Source organism: Osmerus mordax, chromosome 19 (assembly GCF_038355195.1).
Source record: "Osmerus mordax isolate fOsmMor3 chromosome 19, fOsmMor3.pri, whole genome shotgun sequence".
Lineage (NCBI taxonomy): Eukaryota > Metazoa > Chordata > Actinopteri > Osmeriformes > Osmeridae > Osmerus > Osmerus mordax.
Window position 1 is genome coordinate 8156804 of NC_090068.1, and position 20110 is coordinate 8176913.

At 43.6% G+C, this 20110-nt stretch overlaps 3 protein-coding genes across 4 annotated transcripts; 1 reads left to right on the plus strand and 2 right to left on the minus strand.

Annotated features, from left to right (window-relative positions):
• Window positions 1-1846: 1846 nt before the first annotated feature.
• stt3a (STT3 oligosaccharyltransferase complex catalytic subunit A) lies at window positions 1847-7829 on the minus strand. Its single transcript, XM_067256987.1, has 18 exons — window positions 7770-7829; window positions 6832-6954; window positions 6593-6653; window positions 6376-6497; window positions 5995-6140; window positions 5750-5840; window positions 5547-5653; window positions 5280-5444; window positions 4847-5027; window positions 4413-4568; window positions 4179-4270; window positions 3861-4016; window positions 3490-3678; window positions 3277-3393; window positions 3047-3149; window positions 2726-2914; window positions 2475-2590; window positions 1847-2186 (listed from the first exon to the last, which is right to left on the minus strand). The coding sequence occupies exons 2-18, from the start codon at window positions 6917-6919 to the stop codon at window positions 2148-2150; spliced, it is 2118 nt and encodes a 705-aa protein (XP_067113088.1). The 5' UTR covers window positions 6920-6954; window positions 7770-7829; the 3' UTR covers window positions 1847-2147.
• Window positions 7830-8259: 430 nt separating this feature from the next.
• Window positions 8260-12947, minus strand: ei24 (EI24 autophagy associated transmembrane protein). Of its 2 annotated transcripts, none has more exons than XM_067257721.1 (11): window positions 12827-12947; window positions 11878-12011; window positions 11473-11618; window positions 11309-11369; window positions 11119-11185; window positions 10893-11017; window positions 10643-10762; window positions 10414-10525; window positions 10193-10304; window positions 10004-10078; window positions 8260-9911 (listed from the first exon to the last, which is right to left on the minus strand). In XM_067257721.1, the coding sequence occupies exons 2-11, from the start codon at window positions 11917-11919 to the stop codon at window positions 9749-9751; spliced, it is 1023 nt and encodes a 340-aa protein (XP_067113822.1). In that variant the 5' UTR covers window positions 11920-12011; window positions 12827-12947; the 3' UTR covers window positions 8260-9748. The 2 variants fall into 2 exon arrangements, with proteins under 2 accessions (XP_067113822.1, XP_067113823.1); XM_067257722.1 differs by having other exon boundaries at window positions 12862-12932.
• A 1524-nt stretch (window positions 12948-14471) lies between these two features.
• Window positions 14472-19981, plus strand: LOC136963204 (beta-galactosidase-1-like protein 2). Its single transcript, XM_067257254.1, has 19 exons — window positions 14472-14555; window positions 14957-15142; window positions 15233-15301; window positions 15878-15973; window positions 16407-16515; window positions 16606-16698; window positions 16805-16886; window positions 17024-17088; window positions 17215-17299; window positions 17398-17535; window positions 17650-17730; window positions 17855-17961; window positions 18074-18220; window positions 18312-18383; window positions 18525-18603; window positions 18694-18781; window positions 18872-18983; window positions 19140-19256; window positions 19467-19981. The coding sequence occupies exons 1-19, from the start codon at window positions 14539-14541 to the stop codon at window positions 19551-19553; spliced, it is 1830 nt and encodes a 609-aa protein (XP_067113355.1). The 5' UTR covers window positions 14472-14538; the 3' UTR covers window positions 19554-19981.
• Window positions 19982-20110: the final 129 nt, after the last annotated feature.

Below are 20110 nucleotides of genomic sequence, written 5' to 3' on the forward strand. Positions count from 1 at the left end.
TGAGTCTCTGCAGGTTGGGATGTCTGTCAATATTCACTTTATTTCTATTAATCTCAGCATTTCTTTCAGATGCATATGTACCCAGCTCACTTGTGAGTTGTGCTATTTTTTAGAACAGGCCTGGCCGACTCATGTGGTCCTTGGGGGCGACCTGGTGCCTCCGGGCACCGTGTTGGTGACCCCTAGTATCGCACAAACTCCCTCTTGAGGGGAGTTTGGGGGGAGCGCATTTATCTGGTCATGCGATCATAATCATGATAATATTTGTATAGTTTAAAAAGACAAATGACAATCTTTAGTTAATCTTTTTAATGAAATGCTGAAATGGTGTAAATTATAAATGTTTGGAAGTCAAATTACAATAAAATCTTTTGTGAATAACATTTCTTGTTCAAATTAGCAGATAGTCATAGCAAACTGCAGTTACAAATGAAGTTTATAGGACCGTCTATTAAATTCATCATTATATCTAATAACAATATAAATCCAAAGGCCAATTCCTGTCATTAGTGACAGCACGTTGCATGCCAGTGCCCAGTCTGAGGCAGTCTTTGCTCCTTCCACATCTCTCTGGGCCATTTTTTGTGAAACCTAAAATGCCAAAAGATTCAGATTTGAGATAGACTTCAGGCTTTTTAAGAGTAGACTGCTCACATCACACAAAGACAACAAGACTCACCTGTCTGGAGTAATTGAGAGCCACAACACCAAATGGGAAGCAGCAGAAGATCAAATTGAGCACAGACCAGCACCTGTAGTCGGGCACAGACTGTTGGACATGTTCGAACGCTCCTCTTTGCATCTGCGACTCAACATCTTGGGATGGCATATCAGCAGCCTGATGAGGTTGTTTGATGCAGGAAGGTCAAAAAATGAGCTTCAGCAATCATTTATACCTGTTGGAAAAAGGACCACCCACAAACATACCACAGTTTCTATGTGACATGCAGTGAACGGATAGCTAAATCAAAGTATTTTGGAAGCAGTAAATTAACAATGCTTAACAGGGTGTTTTCCACATTTAAAAAAATTCAATACTGAATTAAATTGATTCTCCCAATGAAATAGAACAATTTGACTGACTAGACCTGTCAAGACAAGAATCATATTTTTACTTAATTTGAGGGTTGAATAAAACTCAAGAGATGGTCATAGAAAGAGTATTAATCTAGTTGTATTCATTATCTTGTAAGTAGGAAAGGCACAATTCTGTAACTACATGTATATAGATCCTCTCTGAAAAGAACATGGTGATAAAGAAATAACAAAAAATGAAAGGTAAATTGTTTCACCATGTCTTGTAACATTCAATATAATAAGTGACTCTTGAACTATGGCAAGATGTCTTGTATCCAATTCTTGAGAAACTGCAATGGCTTTTTGAAACTGCAAACTTTCCATGAGGTGCACCTACTTTTGAAGTTTTTGGAAATGTGGCCACAAGACCCACATTGTAGTTAACCCTAAAGCTCCAGAAATAGGTCACTAAATGATTAGACAGAACCTACTGTTCTTTAGTCAAAAACATACTTAATTTTATCATCAACATAATAAAATCTAGATAAAGAAGTGGGTACTTTCCATTTCATAATTGTATTTGGTTATGCTGTGATGAGATCCACAAAAGTGATCTCTAAATGTTTTTGTATTGTGTGTGGTACTTTATAAACTTATGATGGCCTAGTCACAAAAAAATTTCTTCTTACACTGTAATTATAGTGAGTTGTTAGATTTCTGGCATCTTAACAATTGTGTTATGCAACTAAAACTCAAAAGCATTGCAACTTAAGTTCTCCTTTAACCGTTGGCAAAGCATATTTAAAAACAAGAATAATTTAACAACAACTTGTTTATCCCTCTTTAATTGACCATTGTAAAAATTCAAAGCTCACTGACAAATGTATCTTTTGGCCACTGATTGCAGAAATCACCTCTTGACATTGAATTGGACGTTATGACACCACATCCCTCTGTTATCCAGACAAAACACCACACTGGTAGGTAAAACAAAATCAAAACAAATCTCATTCTGGAATTCCCAACAAAAAGTATAAAAAGTTTGAATTTCACACTCGTCTGCTGACCACAGGGAAAGGCTTCAGTGCTGTGTGCTAACAGGTGTGTGAACGCGGACAGGTAGGGAGGCTTTACGTCCGTGACAGTCCTCGGTTGTCCAGATCTTTCACCTGAAAAAGGCGAAAGGTTTAAACACAGGCCTTTTTTAGGTCACACAGTAAATTCACGGGATGTGGTTTACTCGCCATAACCACACTGAAGCTATTGTTCTCATGATGAGCTAATGTTCTCAAGTACAGCTGCACATATGACACACACAGTGGTATGACAGCCCGTTTAGTTGGTGCACCGCACCCTTATTTGATTTTCCGAAAGGTTCAGTTGATAAAACTTCCTGTAAGTCGCTCTGGATAAGAGCGTCTGCTAAATGACTAAATGTAAAACAGGAACTTGTGTACCTTGTATATTCTGACCAGCCAATGCTCTGTTGTATAGGCTTCCTCCAGCACATCCAGCTCAAAGTCTTTGTTCCCAATCTCAGCATTTCTCACTCTGTCATAGCCAGGGGGACGCTCTAGAAGAAGGGATTAGTAAGGAAATGATTTGATATATACACTGACAATGATATGACACTGTGGACACCTAATACATGATCCCAGTAATCTCTTGTGTAGACCTGCCATACAGGTAAACCCGTGGAGTCACTCACTGGCCTCTGTGTAGACCTGGCCGAAGCGATAGTAGCACATCTTGTACATGAGGCAGTTGAGCAGGACAGGAGAGCCCTCGCGGTCCACACGGAACTCCCCGGTGGGGGTGTAGTAGTCGTGCTCTTTGATGTGCTTGCCTGTATCCGTACTGCCCCCGATACGCACCATCCACAGGAACTTGTTGATGTCTATAAGACACAGAGAGAGAGAGACGGTGTCATAACGCGTTTCAAGTTCAAATAACTTGCTGTAGTCAAGGTCAGAACTTATGCAAATCCAGCAGGGAGAGAGGAAGTATTGATACCGGTGTGTGAACATACCGTCTGAGGAATAACCTGTCAGTCCACCGAAGATGACAAGGACATAGCTGACATCGAGCTCCCGCATGATCTCATAGGCCTTCTCCTCTGTAGAGGCCATGGCCTACATATGACAAAGACAACATTACCCTTACATGACTGGGACCAAACAGAGTTGAAACCATGTCAAACACACTCCCATCCTTCTGTACAAAGGAAGGGAGAAAGGAGTAAAACAACAAGATCGCTACCTGTCCAACTCTGGAGATGTGCGTGTTATTCCACGTGTTGTTGTCCACTAGAATGGTTCGATTAGCCATAGCCGTTATCTGGTAACCGTAATCCCACCACGACATCACTTTAGCGTCCTGGAAACACAGCAGAAAACACAAGGATTTCCTAAGTGAGTCAGGTTAAGCCAGTGGTTAGGTGGGAACAGACAGAGATGGAGCCCTGGGTCTGACCTCGGGGGTGTTGTGGCGAAGCCAGTAGTAGGCCTCTCTGAAGTCGTCGAAGATGATGCGGCTGCCGTCGCCACCACGGGCTGACAGCACAATGGAGGGGGAGGAGTAGGCCTCGCTGGTGACCCAGGTGGAGTGGAAGGTGTACGTGATGAGGAAGAAGGCCATGACGAGAATCATCCCGCTGGCCACCTTGACAGAAGGATACGAGAGAAGTTATTTCCTGATCCAGGACCAGACATGAAACCACCAGACTTATCAACATCCTTTCCAACGAATGGGACTACCATTACAGCGAGGAGTTACTCATTAACCCCTATCCTAGTGAAAGGGGGCACTCCTCGTCAGTCAGGTGTTGCATCGGTGGTGCTCACCTCGTTCTTGATGGGGTAGGTGGCGTCCGCCTGCTTCTTGCTCTTCTTGTCGGGCCGGCTGACGTCCAGGTTCTTCATGTAGGTGGTCAGCACCTGGGACACGCCGATGCCTGACAGGATGCACATGACCGGGGCCAGCACCAGCATCAGACGCACCTTGGGGACAACAGAGCCCAATCAAAACAGAGGAACTTGGCATATGCCTAACCAAGAACAATAGTCGGTCAAAACATATGCTCGGTCATTGGCATTGAAAATTGAACGCTGACCCTACAAATTCAAGACCTTTTAGGAATTGTGGTGCTTTTTAGGACTTACCATGACAGCTGAGAAGTACATGCTGGTAACTCCGTACATGATGATAAAAATCCTGGCATCGGACAGGTTGTTGAAACAGTAATACAGACCCACTGTGAAGAGAACCGTGACACGACCATTAATGCAACCATGACCACACCACCTTTCATAATATACATGGGGCCCATGTATATTGCGGAAGGCCCATATCCCTGATGTATGACGAGAGAGAGAGAGCGAGTCCAGTGTGTTTACCTGGGAACATGAAGACAAGCAGCTGCAGGTCAAAGTAGTAGGAGGACCAGGTGGTGGGCTGGTGCTCTGACACAGAGGCGATGATGGGGATGTTGTTCTTGGCGTACGAGGGGTCCAGCAGAGAGTAGAAACGTCCCGTCCAGGGGGAGATCTTACCTAGAACGCACAACAGCGTGGCACAGTGGCCTCAGTCATATGTGACCCGGTTTTGCCATCTCTGAACCTCTCACCACGTCTGAGACAACGATCGCATATGCATTTGCCACCACACCAAACACTTTGCGAGATACTGCGGTGTATTTGGATCTGCAACCATTTCAAATCTTCAACAGCAATCCAACTGCTACGGCCGCCACACTGTACATGCACATTTATCATGTGTAGCCAGAGACGGCGCCCTCTTGTGACGGCAGAGGCGCAGTGCGCGGTCTTACCGGTGAGCATGAGGACCGTGCCCACAGACAGCAGGACGAAGCCCACCAGGGAGATGACGCTCTTGAAGAGGACCTCAAACTGCTGGGTGTTGAGCTTGCTGCGCAGGTAGTCCACAAACGCATGGATCTGGCACAGGCCAAACACCCCAAAGGCCGCCATGTGCTCAGAAGACTGCACTGGCTAGAGGGGCCACAGGGGGGGGGGGGAGAGACATGGTGGTGAATCCACTGACTCGAATCAAACTTAAGCTGTCCCGTTCACAGACACACAGGTTAACTTCTAACCAAATATTGGATAGATACCTACAATTTAATTAGGTTTTATTCTAAATCTAGACAGGAGCATACAACACTGATCCCAGTCCTGTCCGAGACGATTAGCAATTTAACCAGTTCGGAGGACGAATACGCGTGGAGGGTCGTGGAGGGGTACCTGGAAGCCCACGAAGGAGATCTGCATGGAAAGGATGGTTCCCAGGCAGTAGACGGTGCAGTAGGCCACGTAGATGCGGTGGGAGAAGCGTCCAGTGAGCATGAGGACCAGTACGTGCAGCGGGATGAGGTTGATCAGGAACACGTAGCCGCCCCAGGACGACACCTGCACAAGCGGGACACCGGGTTAAATGGGGGCCAGATCATCACCCAAAAGAGCCGAGGTTTAGCGATTCCGATACCGAACGTCCAACTCTGTTCAACCCACCATGTAGAAGTAGGCCAGAGCGCAGATGGAAGACCAGTATACTGAGCCCGTCTTCACTGCCTTGATCCACATGTAGTATGTCAACAGCATGCAGAAGATGGCAATCCCTGGGTAGAGAGAGAGGGGGGGGGGGAAGCATGCTCAACTAAATTGTGAACAGGGGAAGCTTTTAACTGAGGGCGTCGTGTGGTTGAGGCCCGTACCTTCATTGTCATAGGAGCCGGCTACAGAACGAGAGATGTACCCGGGCACCACGGCAATCATGGCGGCCGCTAGGAGCCCGGCGCCTGCATCCTACAGAAAGAAAGAAGTCTTGAGTTGCTGTGCCAAAACCACCACCGACTATTTCTACAGCATTAGCTCAAAATAAATTCTGTCAACGTGCTTGTTGCCTTTTTTCAAATTCACCAAACGTTGACGCATACAGTGTGCGCGTGTGACGGAGTACCTTGAGCTCCTTGGTGAAGTGGTAGGTCACGATGGTCGTGAAGGAAGAAAAGAGAGGAGCCAGAAAGACGCAGACGTTGCGGATGTCGATGGTGATGTGGAAGAAGTGGAGGGCATGGTACAAGGCTGCAGAGGTGACCATCAGACCTGCAGGGAGGGAACAAGTCAAGGTGCATCGGTGTCAAATTGGCTGAAGTGGCCATTATAGTGGCCGTCACATAAAAGTGAATTGAAACCCATTCGAATCAAAGGAAAATTTCTCAAAGGAAAGTAGAACAGCTCCCCCCCCCCCCCCCCCCCCCCTATTGTCTCATAGCAACCCTATTAACGGCACTGGAATATTTGACATCTTTATTCAATTTCGACCCAATCTCATTCTCACCTGGGTAAATGGTACCGCCGATGATTCTCCCCAGAGGATACCATGCCCGGTCATCAAACCAGTTATGGAACTTGTAGAAACCCTCCTCTGTCAGGAAGCGGGTGGTACGGTAGTTGAAGTATCTGGGTTGAAACAAAGTATGAGCAGGCACCATACTTGGTGTTGTCTTGGTCACAAATGAGGGAATTTAAATGATTAAATAGCCTACTCAACTTACGGATCAAACTCATGGATGACACTCTCAAACCTCAACACGGAAAATAGTCTAGTAGAAAATGCTGAAAAAAAAAAAAAAAAGAGATCAAGTCTCAACAATGTGCTGCTCACTGTATCGCAAAAGCCAAGGATACTTATGTTTGAGTGATACTACAGGGGAGGAACTGTTTGAAGACTGCATAGGTGCGCCTCATTTGGAGTTTGTGTAGAAGTACAGAGATGTAGAATGAGGAGACTCACAGAGGATAGCAGCCATAGACAGGATGAGCAGCTTCAACAGCGTGTCCTGTTTCTCATAGGACAGCCGTAAGAAGCCTAACTTGGTCATCTTCAAACAGGGTGGGACGACTGACCCTTAGTATCCTAAATCAAGTTAAAAAAACAATGCATGAGTTAAGGTTATTCATGCATGTAGGATATAAATATAAGAATGCAATGAACACTGACAAAAAACCTGAACTGATAGAAATGTCCCAAACTAAAATAAATCACTGAGGTCAAAGACATGGTAACTGACTCCTGTACCAACCAGATAAGGACACGCAGGGTTTGTGTGGCGTGGACCAACACCAGGAAATACTTGGCTAGCTGCAACGCCTTTGTATTTGAGAAACTATACAGCTATATGAGCTAGCTAGCTAGCTAACATGAGCTGTCATTAACGCGCTGCTTTCATTGCATTAACGACATGACACTGACCATTTAGTCAAAACACAACTAGTTGTTTGATTAATTCACTGTGCAACATGTCAATGTGATTAGTTAGCCTTAGCCAAAATAGTGGGGCTAGCAAACGCTTCCAATTGTCTTAAAGAAAGCGATAAAGTAAACTTACTTTGACAGTAGTAACTGTTACAAAATGTTAACGAGACACGCATGCAATAACTTTCGTTAAACAGTTGTGAGTTTGCGAACTATGGATTATACGTCTGTTCGGGTTTTCTCGGGTACGTGGCTGAAAACCAGTGCAGTGCTGCAGATGATTTCATTCAATTCAAGCCGACATGCTAATGCTATGCAGCTAGCTAGTGAACTACGGTGTCTATCAAGGAAAGGGAACCTTCATTTTTTTCTTATTCCCCTGAAGTTGATTTTAGTACATACAGGAGGACAGTACAACAATAACGTTATTAGTCTATTTTAACAATTTCCTTTGCAAATCTTAGACCTGCACTTACCCACTCCGTTCCTGTATCACAAACACTTTTCACATACAACCCTGCTTTGTATCTCGATCCCGCCCAATAAGCCCATACGACATGATTATTGGTTTAACATCGGTCCTCAGTAGCCTTACTCTTTTCTGATTCGCCAATAAGTTGTCATTTTTTTTCTCTTCTTGGGCCTGAATAGTGACGTGTCCTTGCTACCTAGTGAGTGCGGAGGCTGTGAGAAATCATTATGATATAAAAAAAATATGTATATTTTAGGGGGTGTATCCATAATTTGACAGCAAATGACACTAGAAATGTGCTATAAATGTAGTTACTGTTGGACCTACAGTTAGTGTCTAATCACATAAGATCTGACCCTAAGTTCCCATCACATAGGTCTCACGGTTTATAAAGTCAAAGATCTACAAAATCACTTGCAGTAAACATGAAAACGGTATAATGGACTGCACCATTACTGTAACTCCAATGAAAAACAAGTGAAGGAGTCAACATGTAATGTGTACTGACCAATTTTATTGAAATTAGGCATAATACTTTTACAAAACTTCACTCACAAATATCAATCTGCATACTTAAACACTATGCACTTCTTACAATAATTACATACCGTTTCAAAAACACTTCCCCTCCCACCAACCCATAATATGACAGAAAGAAAGCTAGATGGGGATGATACCCCACGGTAGAGTTTTGGTTAAACATTCAGAGCCTACTGACATCATGTACAGTACAAGTGACAAGATGCCCATAGTCTGTATGGATTTGCCAGTGGAGAACATATAACAATCAGTGGAGGGATTCTCCTCTATTATAAGGTGTGCACCATCCTTCATACAAAACCCTGTTAGATCGGTGATCTGTGATGCCTTCCTACAGTGTACTGCAGTTCTTTGTGTCGCATTGATAAAAGTAAAATGAATCCAAACAGAGAAGATCAAGCAGTTTGGCAGTGTCCTCTGACCCAGCAGCAGGGCCCATGTAGCTTTGTCAACCTTCTACACACCCATAGAAAACCACTTGTTCAAAACAGTTTGCGTCACCTATTAACACTACAACCAGTCATTTTTGAATTTGGTTAGTAAGGATGCTCTTTCCTTTTGATGGGATATTTAGACCAACTCCCTTGCTGAAATGTAAAATGTGATTCCTCGAAAAAAAAGCACTTATAGTTAAAAGAAAAGTCTCCCTTTGTTTTTACTGCACAATATTATTTCTGGCTGTTAGACCAAAGACGTAGCTGTGAAAACCTGACTACACAGACAAAAAGCAATGCATGTGCAAGAATACAACCAGTCTGGGAGAGAAGGTCACTTGCAACCCAGAAGAATGTCACAAGACAACACCATGTGCTTCTCATATCAATGAACATATTCTCCTTCAATAGGGATGGAGAACATGCGTTTTCTTTTTGTTACACACTTTGGATGATTTATGTCTCCACTCATTCTTTCATATAAAGAACACAAAGAATCACCTGACCAGTGTAAAAAGCTGTCTCTAACTCTAATTAATGTAGCTTAGGGTTTGGTAAAAATGTAACCTATTCCTTGTACTCCTCCATATCACCAACTGCTGTAAAATGGTAAACATTGCAATTGTAAGCATAGGGGCAAAAAAGCAGAGAAAAATGTATGCAACTGTGTGCTGTATTTGAAAACGCCCAAAGCACTCAAAATGGCACATCATACATAAAAAAAGCTATTTAACATAAAGGAAATTAAACATTATCACATTAGTGTTGTTTAAGGGTGAGGCACAGGGCAGTCAAATCCCCCAAAAGTTATTCACATTAAAAACACACCTGATAGGTGCACCTAAAGAATATTAAAGGGCCACAGACTCAATAAAAACACTAAAAACTCTCCCTTGAACCACACAAACGTCATTTCTCCTTCTGATGAGTGATTCTTCTCCCAGAATCGCACACTTTTTTTTTACTGACTAGAACTGATAGCCGGCTCTCTGTCGCCCTCTAGGGATCATCACTGGGAAGACAGGGGTCTCTGGCGGGTGGGCGAGGCGTGGGGGGACGGCAGCTTCTCGGTGGATGTGGAGGAGGTCAGGGAGGACTGGAGGTGGACCGTCTTGTGGAACAGCTTGTTGCTGATCAGGACCACCAGGGAAAAGAGGCGCAGCTGGAAGTGGCTGTTGGACACATGAGGGGGAAAGTCAGTGTGAGGGTGGATGATGGTCAAGTCTTTTCCAATTTCGGGTCATTAACTTGTCACTGTACTCACTACAGCTTCGTTGGGGTCTTGGCCTCGTTAGCGCTGATGATGAAGAGAGGGAAGAGGATGGAGAACAGACAGCCACTGTTGAAGAGGGGGGAAACATTGACATTCAGACTCATATGAGAGGACATAAATCCCTGTACTGAAAGTGTGTGTGGAGGGTAGTGGAGTCTGGAGGGGGACAACCAGTCTCACCTAATTATATATGAAGATGGGAGGGCAGTCAACAGGGCCATGGGAAGACCAAAGCCAAAGTAGTAGGGCCAGTTTCTTTCAATGTTGGACAGCCGTTGGTGCATCTCAATTCCTTAGGTAAAAGTAATAACTAGGTTGAAAACGACAGTTTCTTTGCTTGAGGGCGATGGCAATTCTTCGTCAAGGGCACCCTCATTCAGATGCAGCGATCTGCCACTCACCGTGGTTGAACCAGCGATACTCAAAGCAGTAGAGGGAGTAGAGCAGAGACATGTGGAGCAGGCTGACCATCTGTCCAATGGCATCGATGGGAAAGAGACTGACGATCATTCCCTGGAGAGTCATGAAAAATAGAGGTAGATGAGCTGAAACACTGAACTCCAAATTGATAGATGTCAATCCGCAGGGGCCTAGAGTACATGGGACAAGGTCATATAGGGACAGCCGTACCTGAATAAGGAAGAGGGCCTGGAGGAGGAGGTTGAAGAGCATGTCTGCAATGATCTTGCTGACGCTAGGGAAGGGTTGTGCCTTTCGACCTGAAACCTCAAATGCCAGGTCGGCTATGTCCTGCAGCACACAACAAAATCATTCTGATTTTCTACCTCTCAAGATCGACACAGCAGTATGAACACACTCCACGGCCAACAATTCAGTTTTAATTATCCACCACGAATCACTGTACTGCCAAAGGCCTCACCTGAAACCAGATGGCATTGACTATCTTGCTGAGTACAAACAGAGGGAGCACCCAGAGAGCACTGAACACTGAAGTCAAAATAAACTCCAGCCAAGACCACACGTTGCCATGGAGAGAGGGGTCACCTGATAGGACACAGCACTATTGAGTTACATGTTTTTCAAATAATCACAGTACAGATAGTTACGGAAAGAACCCACCCACAAATCTTAGCTGTCATACATACCGATGATTCTTGCTGTGAGAGTCTGCAGCAGAGGAATAAACACCCGGTAGAAAAGAAACAGACTGAGCTGTGGAAGACAGATCAAATAAGCTGCACAGAATGTCATAGCAGTAAACTGCTCTGTACTTATACAGTATATTCCACAACTGCAGATATATTGTTTTGATGTTTGTTTGCTTTGAAGTCTTACCCAGAACACTCCCCCGTTCCATGCACAGCACTGAAAAATCCTACTGGCTAGTTTGGGTTCACTGTAACAGAGAGCAACTGTGTTCATGAAACGAACCCCCCACAACCAATCCTGCTGCCACGGGGCTCACATGTGTTAGTGCTGCTGCTGCTGAAGAAGCCCACCTGTCTGGTTTGCGCTCCTCGCTCTGGGCCCGTCTCTGTGCCAGCGCCCCGCTGGCTCTCCGCCTGCGCTGCTCTTCCCTCTTCAGCTGAATGCGGGCATCCAGCTTGGAGATGGTGCCAATTCCCCAAATCGAGTCCTTGATCCCCTGAAAAAAACAGGTAGTAAATCTTGTATGAACATTATTTTTTTTTTTTGGTTACCATGCAACCTGGGGTTGATAAGGTTTAAAGTAAATAACAGAAGATAAAATGTCAATATTTGGTCAAAGCCACTGTTATGTAGCGCTGTTTTTGAGCTCTAAAGTATGAGGACTTAAATGACATTTGGGAAAATGTTATTGACGATTGCATGGTTGTGCCCTCGTTTGTTGTCACTTGTGTGTGAAGGCAGAGTGCACTGCTGACCGTCGCAACATTGCGGAGGAAGGCTCTGACGCTGTCGGTCATCTCCAAGCCAGCTGCAGATCCATCAACTGCAGAAGGAGGGGGGGCTGGGGACCTTTTCAACTATCATGGCACGGAGGGGCTCACCCAGCAACCTGTTTGAACACAGAAGAAAGTTGAACAACTTAACATTCGGCTTGTTCGCATGCCGTAAATTACTGTTCAAATTAAGTTCTAACAACCTAATGATTTTCAAGCAGAAACATGTTATTATGACTAGTGTGATAACATTTGATACTAAATTACTTGCTGGTTATAGCCATGGTGTAATAGTTCAGACTACTGTAATGAATGGGTCGTTATGAAGCTCATTAGAAGCCTGATAACCAACATCATTTGAATCAGGTGTGTTGGAGCAGGGAAACAAAAAAACATGCAGGACAGTGGGTCCTGAGCACCAGGGTTTTGTTTCCCTCTTCTAGGTCCTAGAAGATGCAGTTGGACCATAGTCTTATGTAAATGCACTAGACTGATAACTGATACTAGATAGCGTGCATTAATATCCAACTTTAACGAGTTGTTCTGATGTCTGACAACATATCCCAGTACAGCTGTAATGTAGTCTAAAGAAAGCTTTCAGTTCGACAGAAAATAGCCAGCTACACAAGATACAATTATTAATTTCACCACAAAATTCGATGAATCGTTACTGAATCATACAGTATCAAAAAAAGAAAGTTGCCTTATTGTACAACAGGGCAATTAAATATCCATATAAAAACACAAGGAACTTACGACTCGAGGCAATAAGGCTAGCTAGCTGGCCACAAATGTTTTTCATTAGCTAGACAGAGCTAGCTAACTTAGCTACTGTACCCGTCCCTACAGTAGCTGACCAGCAACAATATATGCTGATTTAACAAGTAAGCTCGTAGGCAAGTCAGATAGTTAAACACATATTCACTCTTACCTCATGCGACAACTAAACAAAAGTCTTCACTTTACCTCTTCTTACGGTTTCACCTTTTTTAAGAACAACAACAAAACCTAAACCAGCTAACGCAGGGCCGTAACTTGTGTATTGCGCAAGCTCAGCCTCAGTCAAGTAATTGTGGGATATGTAGTGATGTGACGGAGGCGTAGTCGTTTCAAACGGCGTTTGTGTAACAAATGGTAAACGCACTGTTTCGTTCCAGACTAAGTTGACTATGATATTTTATTTTACTCCAATGCTGGGCAGATTACCATCTACTGTTGAAAATATTACATTATATAAAAGCTCAATAATTCACAAAATGTCTATATCAAACTGTCTGAGGAATCCACAGGACATATTATGCAGATCGGTTTGGCCATTCTTGCATGACCCCAAAAGTGAAAGACTAACTTCTCTAAATGCATGTTTATTAGGCTACTTTCAATTCAAACGATCTACAGTTGTGTCAATCAATGCCGTTGGGCTTAAAAAGGCAACACTACCTAATTTTAAACACAAATAACAGTAATGGGTGTGGAAGTAGGCCAGACATTATTAGAATAATATGGTGTATATTTGAGATTTTTCTGTACAATTTTGAAAAAGTTATTGAGCTTCTCGAATAGGCCTATATAACTCTTCACCTCAACATTTATTTGAATAGCCCTAGACTAGAGAACACAGGTGCCCTCCCAGCCAAGACACATAGGTAGGCCTTACCATGCATCTGTGGCAGTATTTTGAATATAGTAAAATTACATGCGCAGAGCTACATGACCAGGTTAAACAGGCCAAATCGTAAAGCCATAAAGTGCATCCCAGGATGTTTTTATTCATTAATATTGGCTTTCAATTAACTAATAGAAACAGTGTCTTGAAAGTAACCGAGTGTTATGTTTCTGTGTTGTCCAGTCCTGGTTTTGTATGTGTCTGTCCAGTCTGTGTTCCAGGTCACATACACCAATACTCCGGTCCACATCTTCCAGTTCACCTCCCAAACAGACACTTGTTACCACAGACATCATCGGCTACCCATTCCATCACCTACAACCTCGGCTCCCTCCTCATTCCCTCCTGTCTGGCTTACACGGACCTCACCATCATCACCCTCTGTGTGGCTACAATAAACCTGGTTCATATCACATCAGCATCTGAGTGTTGCATTTGGGTTCACCTGTCACTTCCTAGGCATCCGGGTTCATAACATTTAAGCTATATCAAGAAAAGGGGCCTAGTATGTCACGGTCACTTTTTTGTATCTTACAAACACACACAAAATGTACGTCTAGTTAACTTCCACATAACACTTCTAATCTTAAATAATCTTAAGAAGCATAGGCTAATATAGTGTTTGCAGAAACCCACAAAGCTAGATTAAACCCACAAACCACAAAACTTACTCAACATTTTGTCGGTGTTTCATTAGCCTAACTTTTATGCAAACGATCTAATAAGAGCCACCCATTGGGCGGTGCGATCATCGTTGGGACTATCAGTTTATTGTGTTGGCGTTAATTCTGTGTGGTCCTCTCACTTTGTGGAATAAACACTGAAATCGCGAAAGAAGTCCTTTTCTCACATGCAATCTGTGAATTGATTTTGTTTTTGTTAATTCAAACCTGAGCAGATCAATGGTTGTTCTAAGAATAAGGAATGCCCATAAAAGACATTATGCACTTCTCTGTTTGAGCATCGTTGCTTTTCTCATGTACAGGGGCATCGGGTAAGTCGATCCATATTTTTCCTAAACTTCTTTCGTCTGAATTCTCGTAAACAGTGTTTATGTTGTAATGTTGTAATTGTGAAGTTGGCAATGTTAAATGGCTGCAACTTGCAAATCAATTGCGTGTTTTTATAACCGTATTTGATCTCGGGGGAAAAAACTATGAGCTTTATGTTGAAGAACTGGTTGTAAATGCGGTCCACGCGAAAAAAGTAAAGTGTGATGCCAGTATCTTCATACCAAATATACAAACAGCCTGTGTCACCCATTTACAATAGCTTACTGAACCTGCTCCATCAGGAATTCCAATCCTTTGCTGTCAATTCCATTTGATTTGAATGTATGTGAGTTCTTTACTTGAATGTGTATGACCCAAATCACTATTACAACCCATTCTCCAGTCTCCTGTCTGGGAGGAGGACAATGAGTAGGAAGGTTGGCTTGCGTGCCAACTCATCCCAGTTCACTCTGGAGGGGGAACCCTTCCGCATCCTGGGGGGGTCCATTCACTATTTCCGGGTGCCCAGAGCCTATTGGAGGGACCGGATGATGAAGATGAGGGCGTGTGGCATCAACACACTCACCACGTACGTATTCTGTCTACACATATTTTCACTAATGTCTGAATCATCATTCCACTTGTTGAACGTTAAAAGCGACCCGTCTCTCTTCTATAGATATGTACCCTGGAGTTTACATGAGCCGGCGAGAGGCGTTTTCCAGTTTCAAACGGATTTGGACTTAGAGTAAGGAAAGCTTTCTGCTTCTGTCACACTCTGATAACCCCCCCTCCCACCCCCCACCCCCTCTCCACCACCACAAATGAATCAGGCAAATGAAACAACACTGAATGCAAATTTGCTGCAGCTGTATCTGTTGGGTGCAAAGGCAAACACCTGCTGCTCTCTCCTCGGTCCCCTGACGTGAATACCTGGTACAAAGTGCAGTGAGAGCAGCCCCTTCTGAGAATAGGTATCAGGCATTTTCATTTATTGGGCTGCAATGCTGTGGGGAGGAGGTAGCAGATGCATCTCACCTGACGACCGCAACATTTCCACAACAACAGTTTGAGATGCAATTACTGTGAGGATCCTCAGGAGATAGGAGTAGTTGCTAAGTAAAGGTTGCGCACCTCAAACAGTTGGAAATAGGATGTGTACGTATGTAGTCTGTAATGAACATCTTATGCATCAAGGGCATTTCCCACTCGGAGACAATCTCTGCTGTACAGTGTATCTGTAAATAGTTGGCCTCACTGACTGTGTAATACAGTCAATACATGTTTTGTTGTATGTTTGCATGTCACTTTCTTGTGTTCCCAGAGCCTATATAAACCTGGCTGCAGATCTGGGACTGTGGGTGATTCTGTGTCCAGGCCCTTACAGTTCCTCAGAGTTAGACCTAGGAGGGCTGCCAAGGTAATGTCGCTGTCTTATAATACAATCAATAATCTGTAACTCTTTACAGAGAATATGGTGTGTATTGTGTATGGGATCAAATCCCAAGTGTTCTGTGGTTTAGAGTGAGTATCCTATCCTTGCAACATTCCTGAGTTAACACAATTAGGGGGTTGGTGAATCTACTCACACAAAGGCCACTTGAACTTGCTGCACAACGTTCTATTTTAATTGTAATGTGTTTCCATGGGAACCATTATAAACAAGTTAGATGCTCTAGGGAAGGAAAGCAGGATAGAGACGAGGTGGGGCTGGTGGGGGTTATGATTCACATAACTCAACAACACTCATCTTCTCTGTGTGTGTGAACTACTTACATTTGTACAAATCATTTTCAAAACATACACAGTACTTCCTTTATCCCTGTACCCTTACACTGTCTCCTTCTCTCTAGTTGGCTTCTCCGGGATGGTAACATGAGGTTGAGAACTACTTACCCAGGATTCATTGAGGCAGTGAACACATTCTTTGACAAGCTCATTCCAAAGATGGTTCCACTACAGGTATATTTTGCTTACCACCACATCTCCTTTGCAGTTGTTGTCATGGCCGAATTGTAAACTTAGCCCTGTAAATCACTTCTTTTGTTTAAGTTCAAAAAGGGAGGTCCCATCATTGCAGTTCAATTAGAGAGTAAATATGGATCCTTCAAAGGCGATGACAGTTACATGCCTTTCATCAAGGAGGTAAACGCAGACATACTGTACAAGCACATTCAAACACTCACACACATTATGGTCATGATGTGTTGGTAAAGTCTCTAGTGCCAAAAGTCTGCATTGCTTTAAAAAGGCAATTGTGTCGAGAGGGATCAGTGAGCTCCTTCTTACATCAGACACCCCCCAGGGCTTACAGGCAGGGGGCGTAACGGGAGGTATTGTATAAACAACGTTCATACTATATTCACAGATTATCATAACAATGTGTTAGGTTTACTCATATTTTAAGTATCATTTTGGCACACTGTATATCATGATCAAAGACACATCTCATGTCTTATTTTGTTTCCAGCCCTTCGAGCTGTAAATCTTCGGAAATTAAATCAGGGAAACATAGAATATCTGAATGCTGTTCAGGTATGCACAAACCACGTTGGGTATTTCCAACATTAGTTGCATATGCAATCAATAAGCATTTATGATTGACAGCTCCCTGAATTCAAAGAGAATGCCTTTGGTTGTTTATGTTGTCATTGGTGACAGCCTAACAGCCCCGTGATGGTGATGGAGTACTGGACCGGTTGGTTTGACGTATGGGGAGATCTCCATCATGTTCTCGCCCCTGAGGGTAAGATACGTTGCATGACTCAATTCTGCTGGTATGTAGTGTGTGACGCTAAGTTAACTGTCCATCTAGCTAGCTTTGGAAATGTCACTATTGTGCAGACATGGTGTCTTCGGTGCGGGAGATGCTGAGACGAGGCATGTCCATCAACCTGTACATGTTCCATGGAGGGACAAGCTTTGGCTTCCAGAGTGGAGCACTGGCCAATCCCTCCTACAAGGCCTTGATCACAAGCTACGGTGGGTCACCCTGTCCCTCTGTCTTCCTTCCTGTGATATTCCATCAAGTCACCACTAAGTGGCAGTGTTCATTAACTCACCCGAAGTGAACCTTTCGTCGTTGTCCTCGTCTAGATTATGATGCTCCCCTGTCGGAAGCAGGGGAATACACTCCAAAGTACCACCTCCTAAGGGAACTCTTCAGCCGCTACCACAGTAAGTCCATTACAGGTAGATAGGAACGCCGCCTGCGTTAAGGACTAGGATGAGCATGTGAGAGAGAGGAGGCCCTGTTTAGACCCTGTTGCCTGGTGACTCTCTTAATCTTTACCTGCAGGAGTTGAGAAGCTCCCAGACATGCCAGCCCTGCGCTGGAGGGAGGCTTACGAGCCAGCCATCATGTACCACCATCTGTCCTTGTGGGACGCATTGAGCTTCACTGAAGATGTAAGTGTGTGTGTGTGTGTGTGCGTGCGTGGATGGGCACACATGATCCATGTCAGCAGATTATTCCTCAGGAGGGCAATAAGGATCGGTGCATCTCTTTCTTGTCCCCAAGCCTTTTAAATCCCCAACGCCTGTAAACATGGAGAATCTTCCGGTCAACAATGGGAATGGCCAGTCTTATGGCTACGCCCTGTATGAGACAACCATCACAAGTGGAGGTCTACTCAAGTCTGAAGACCATGTGCGAGACAGAGCACTGGTAAGTCTCAAGAAACCTGTTCTCATAACTGAGAAGAACAGGAATCCCTATGGCTGGGCATGTTATTGACAGGCGGGATATTTATGTCTAGGTGTTTGTGGACAGACACTACATTGGCATCTTTAAGCACCAAAGTCTCGAGCTAGCAGTTCCTGATGGTAAGGTACGACATCAAGGTGGTCTGTGGAATCTGCTTTAAAATCTGATATGAGTTTTTTTGAGTCAATATCTAATTTTATGGCAGAGATGAATGGTTGAACCGATACAAAGTCAGCCCAATACTAAAGTCATGCTCGCCCTGCAGGGGAAAAGGATATTAAGTCTGCTGGTAGAGAACTGTGGGCGAGTGCAAAATGGGAAAGCTCTTGATAATCAACGCAAAGGTGAAAACCAATTATATATCACACAATCATAGAAATTGTGATAAATGAGCTTATTTTGAGGATTAAACCTTTTTTTATTTTGTTTTGTAGGTCTAGTAGGAGACATTTTCTTGAACAATGTTCCATTGCGGGATTTTACAATCTACAGTTTGGAAATGAAAACAAGTTTCGTTGACAGGTTTGCACTTTTTCAGTTGTCATTTTCTGTTCCAAAGCACTGTATGCAGCAGATACCTAACACCTTCTACTGTATTTAAACACATTTCAGCCTCTACCTGGCACCATGGAAATCTCTTCCCCACATTCCCAGCTTCCCAGGGTTTTTCATGGGCAGATTGTTTACGTATGGCTATCCTAGCGACACCTTTGTTAAGCTTCCGGTGGGTAAATACAAACCAGCTCTACCATGTATTGTCTAAGCTAACTACACTACACTGCCTTTGTACCAGTTTAGTTGAATATTCAGGTCAATTATAAATAACTGAAGTTGCAGTTTGATAGTTATTTAATCTTATTAATGATTCTAATGTCTTTAGGGCTGGGGAAAAGGTGTGTTTTTTGTTAATGGACTGAACCTGGGTCGGTACTGGTCTATTGGCCCCCAGCAAACTCTCTACCTCCCTGGGCCTTTCCTCAACAGTGGTGTCAACCAGGTAGTTCAGGTTCAAAGTTATTGTCACATGTACATTAACACAGTTATTAATGAAACAATATAAAGCTAGTGGAATTTTTAACACATGTGTAGAGGTATTACTACTACAATACTACTACCAAACACTCTTCTCCAACCTTTAAACCCTGCACATTCTTCTAATCCTGTCACTTTGATATTCTGGTGTTCACCTTTGTGGGCTGTCTCTCAGGTCATCATGTTTGAGGAGCAGGAGGCAGACTATAAGGTCCATTTTGAGGATGTTCCTGACCTGGGCATGGCTGTGGACATCCAGTGACTCAAACCACGCTCTGCTACAGGTGGACCAGGCTGAATATGGATTCAACCTCTGAATTGCATTTTGCTGTAACATAAAAGGGCTTGACATTTTGCAGGGGGTGACTACTGGAGCTCAACTCAGTCCCTGGGTGAATATCAGTTGTGCTTAAAGAAAATGCCACTCTGACTGAATTAATTGGAACAGCCTCCAAAACCTTAATGCCATTTTTCTATAGCTGTGATGATCATGTTGGCTGGCCGACAACTGTGCCTGTTTAACTTTTCCCTTTCCCCAGTTTTTATGTATTAATTATGGCTGTAGTCGAACATGGTTGTAATACAATTGTGAGTAAAACCGGACTGATTGTTATTTTCATCCCAGTCCCAAAGTGCCAAATTGTCTAGACAGCTGGGGGAAATAGATACTGTTCTGTCTGTTGCTACAATATGGAGGAATTTCAGTACTTGGTTCCCTAGAGACCAATACTATATGAAAGCTGTCAGAGTCTAGCAATCGAAAACAATGCTTTGATTATTAACAAAGGAAAAATAAGATATCACAGTCCCATCCAACAA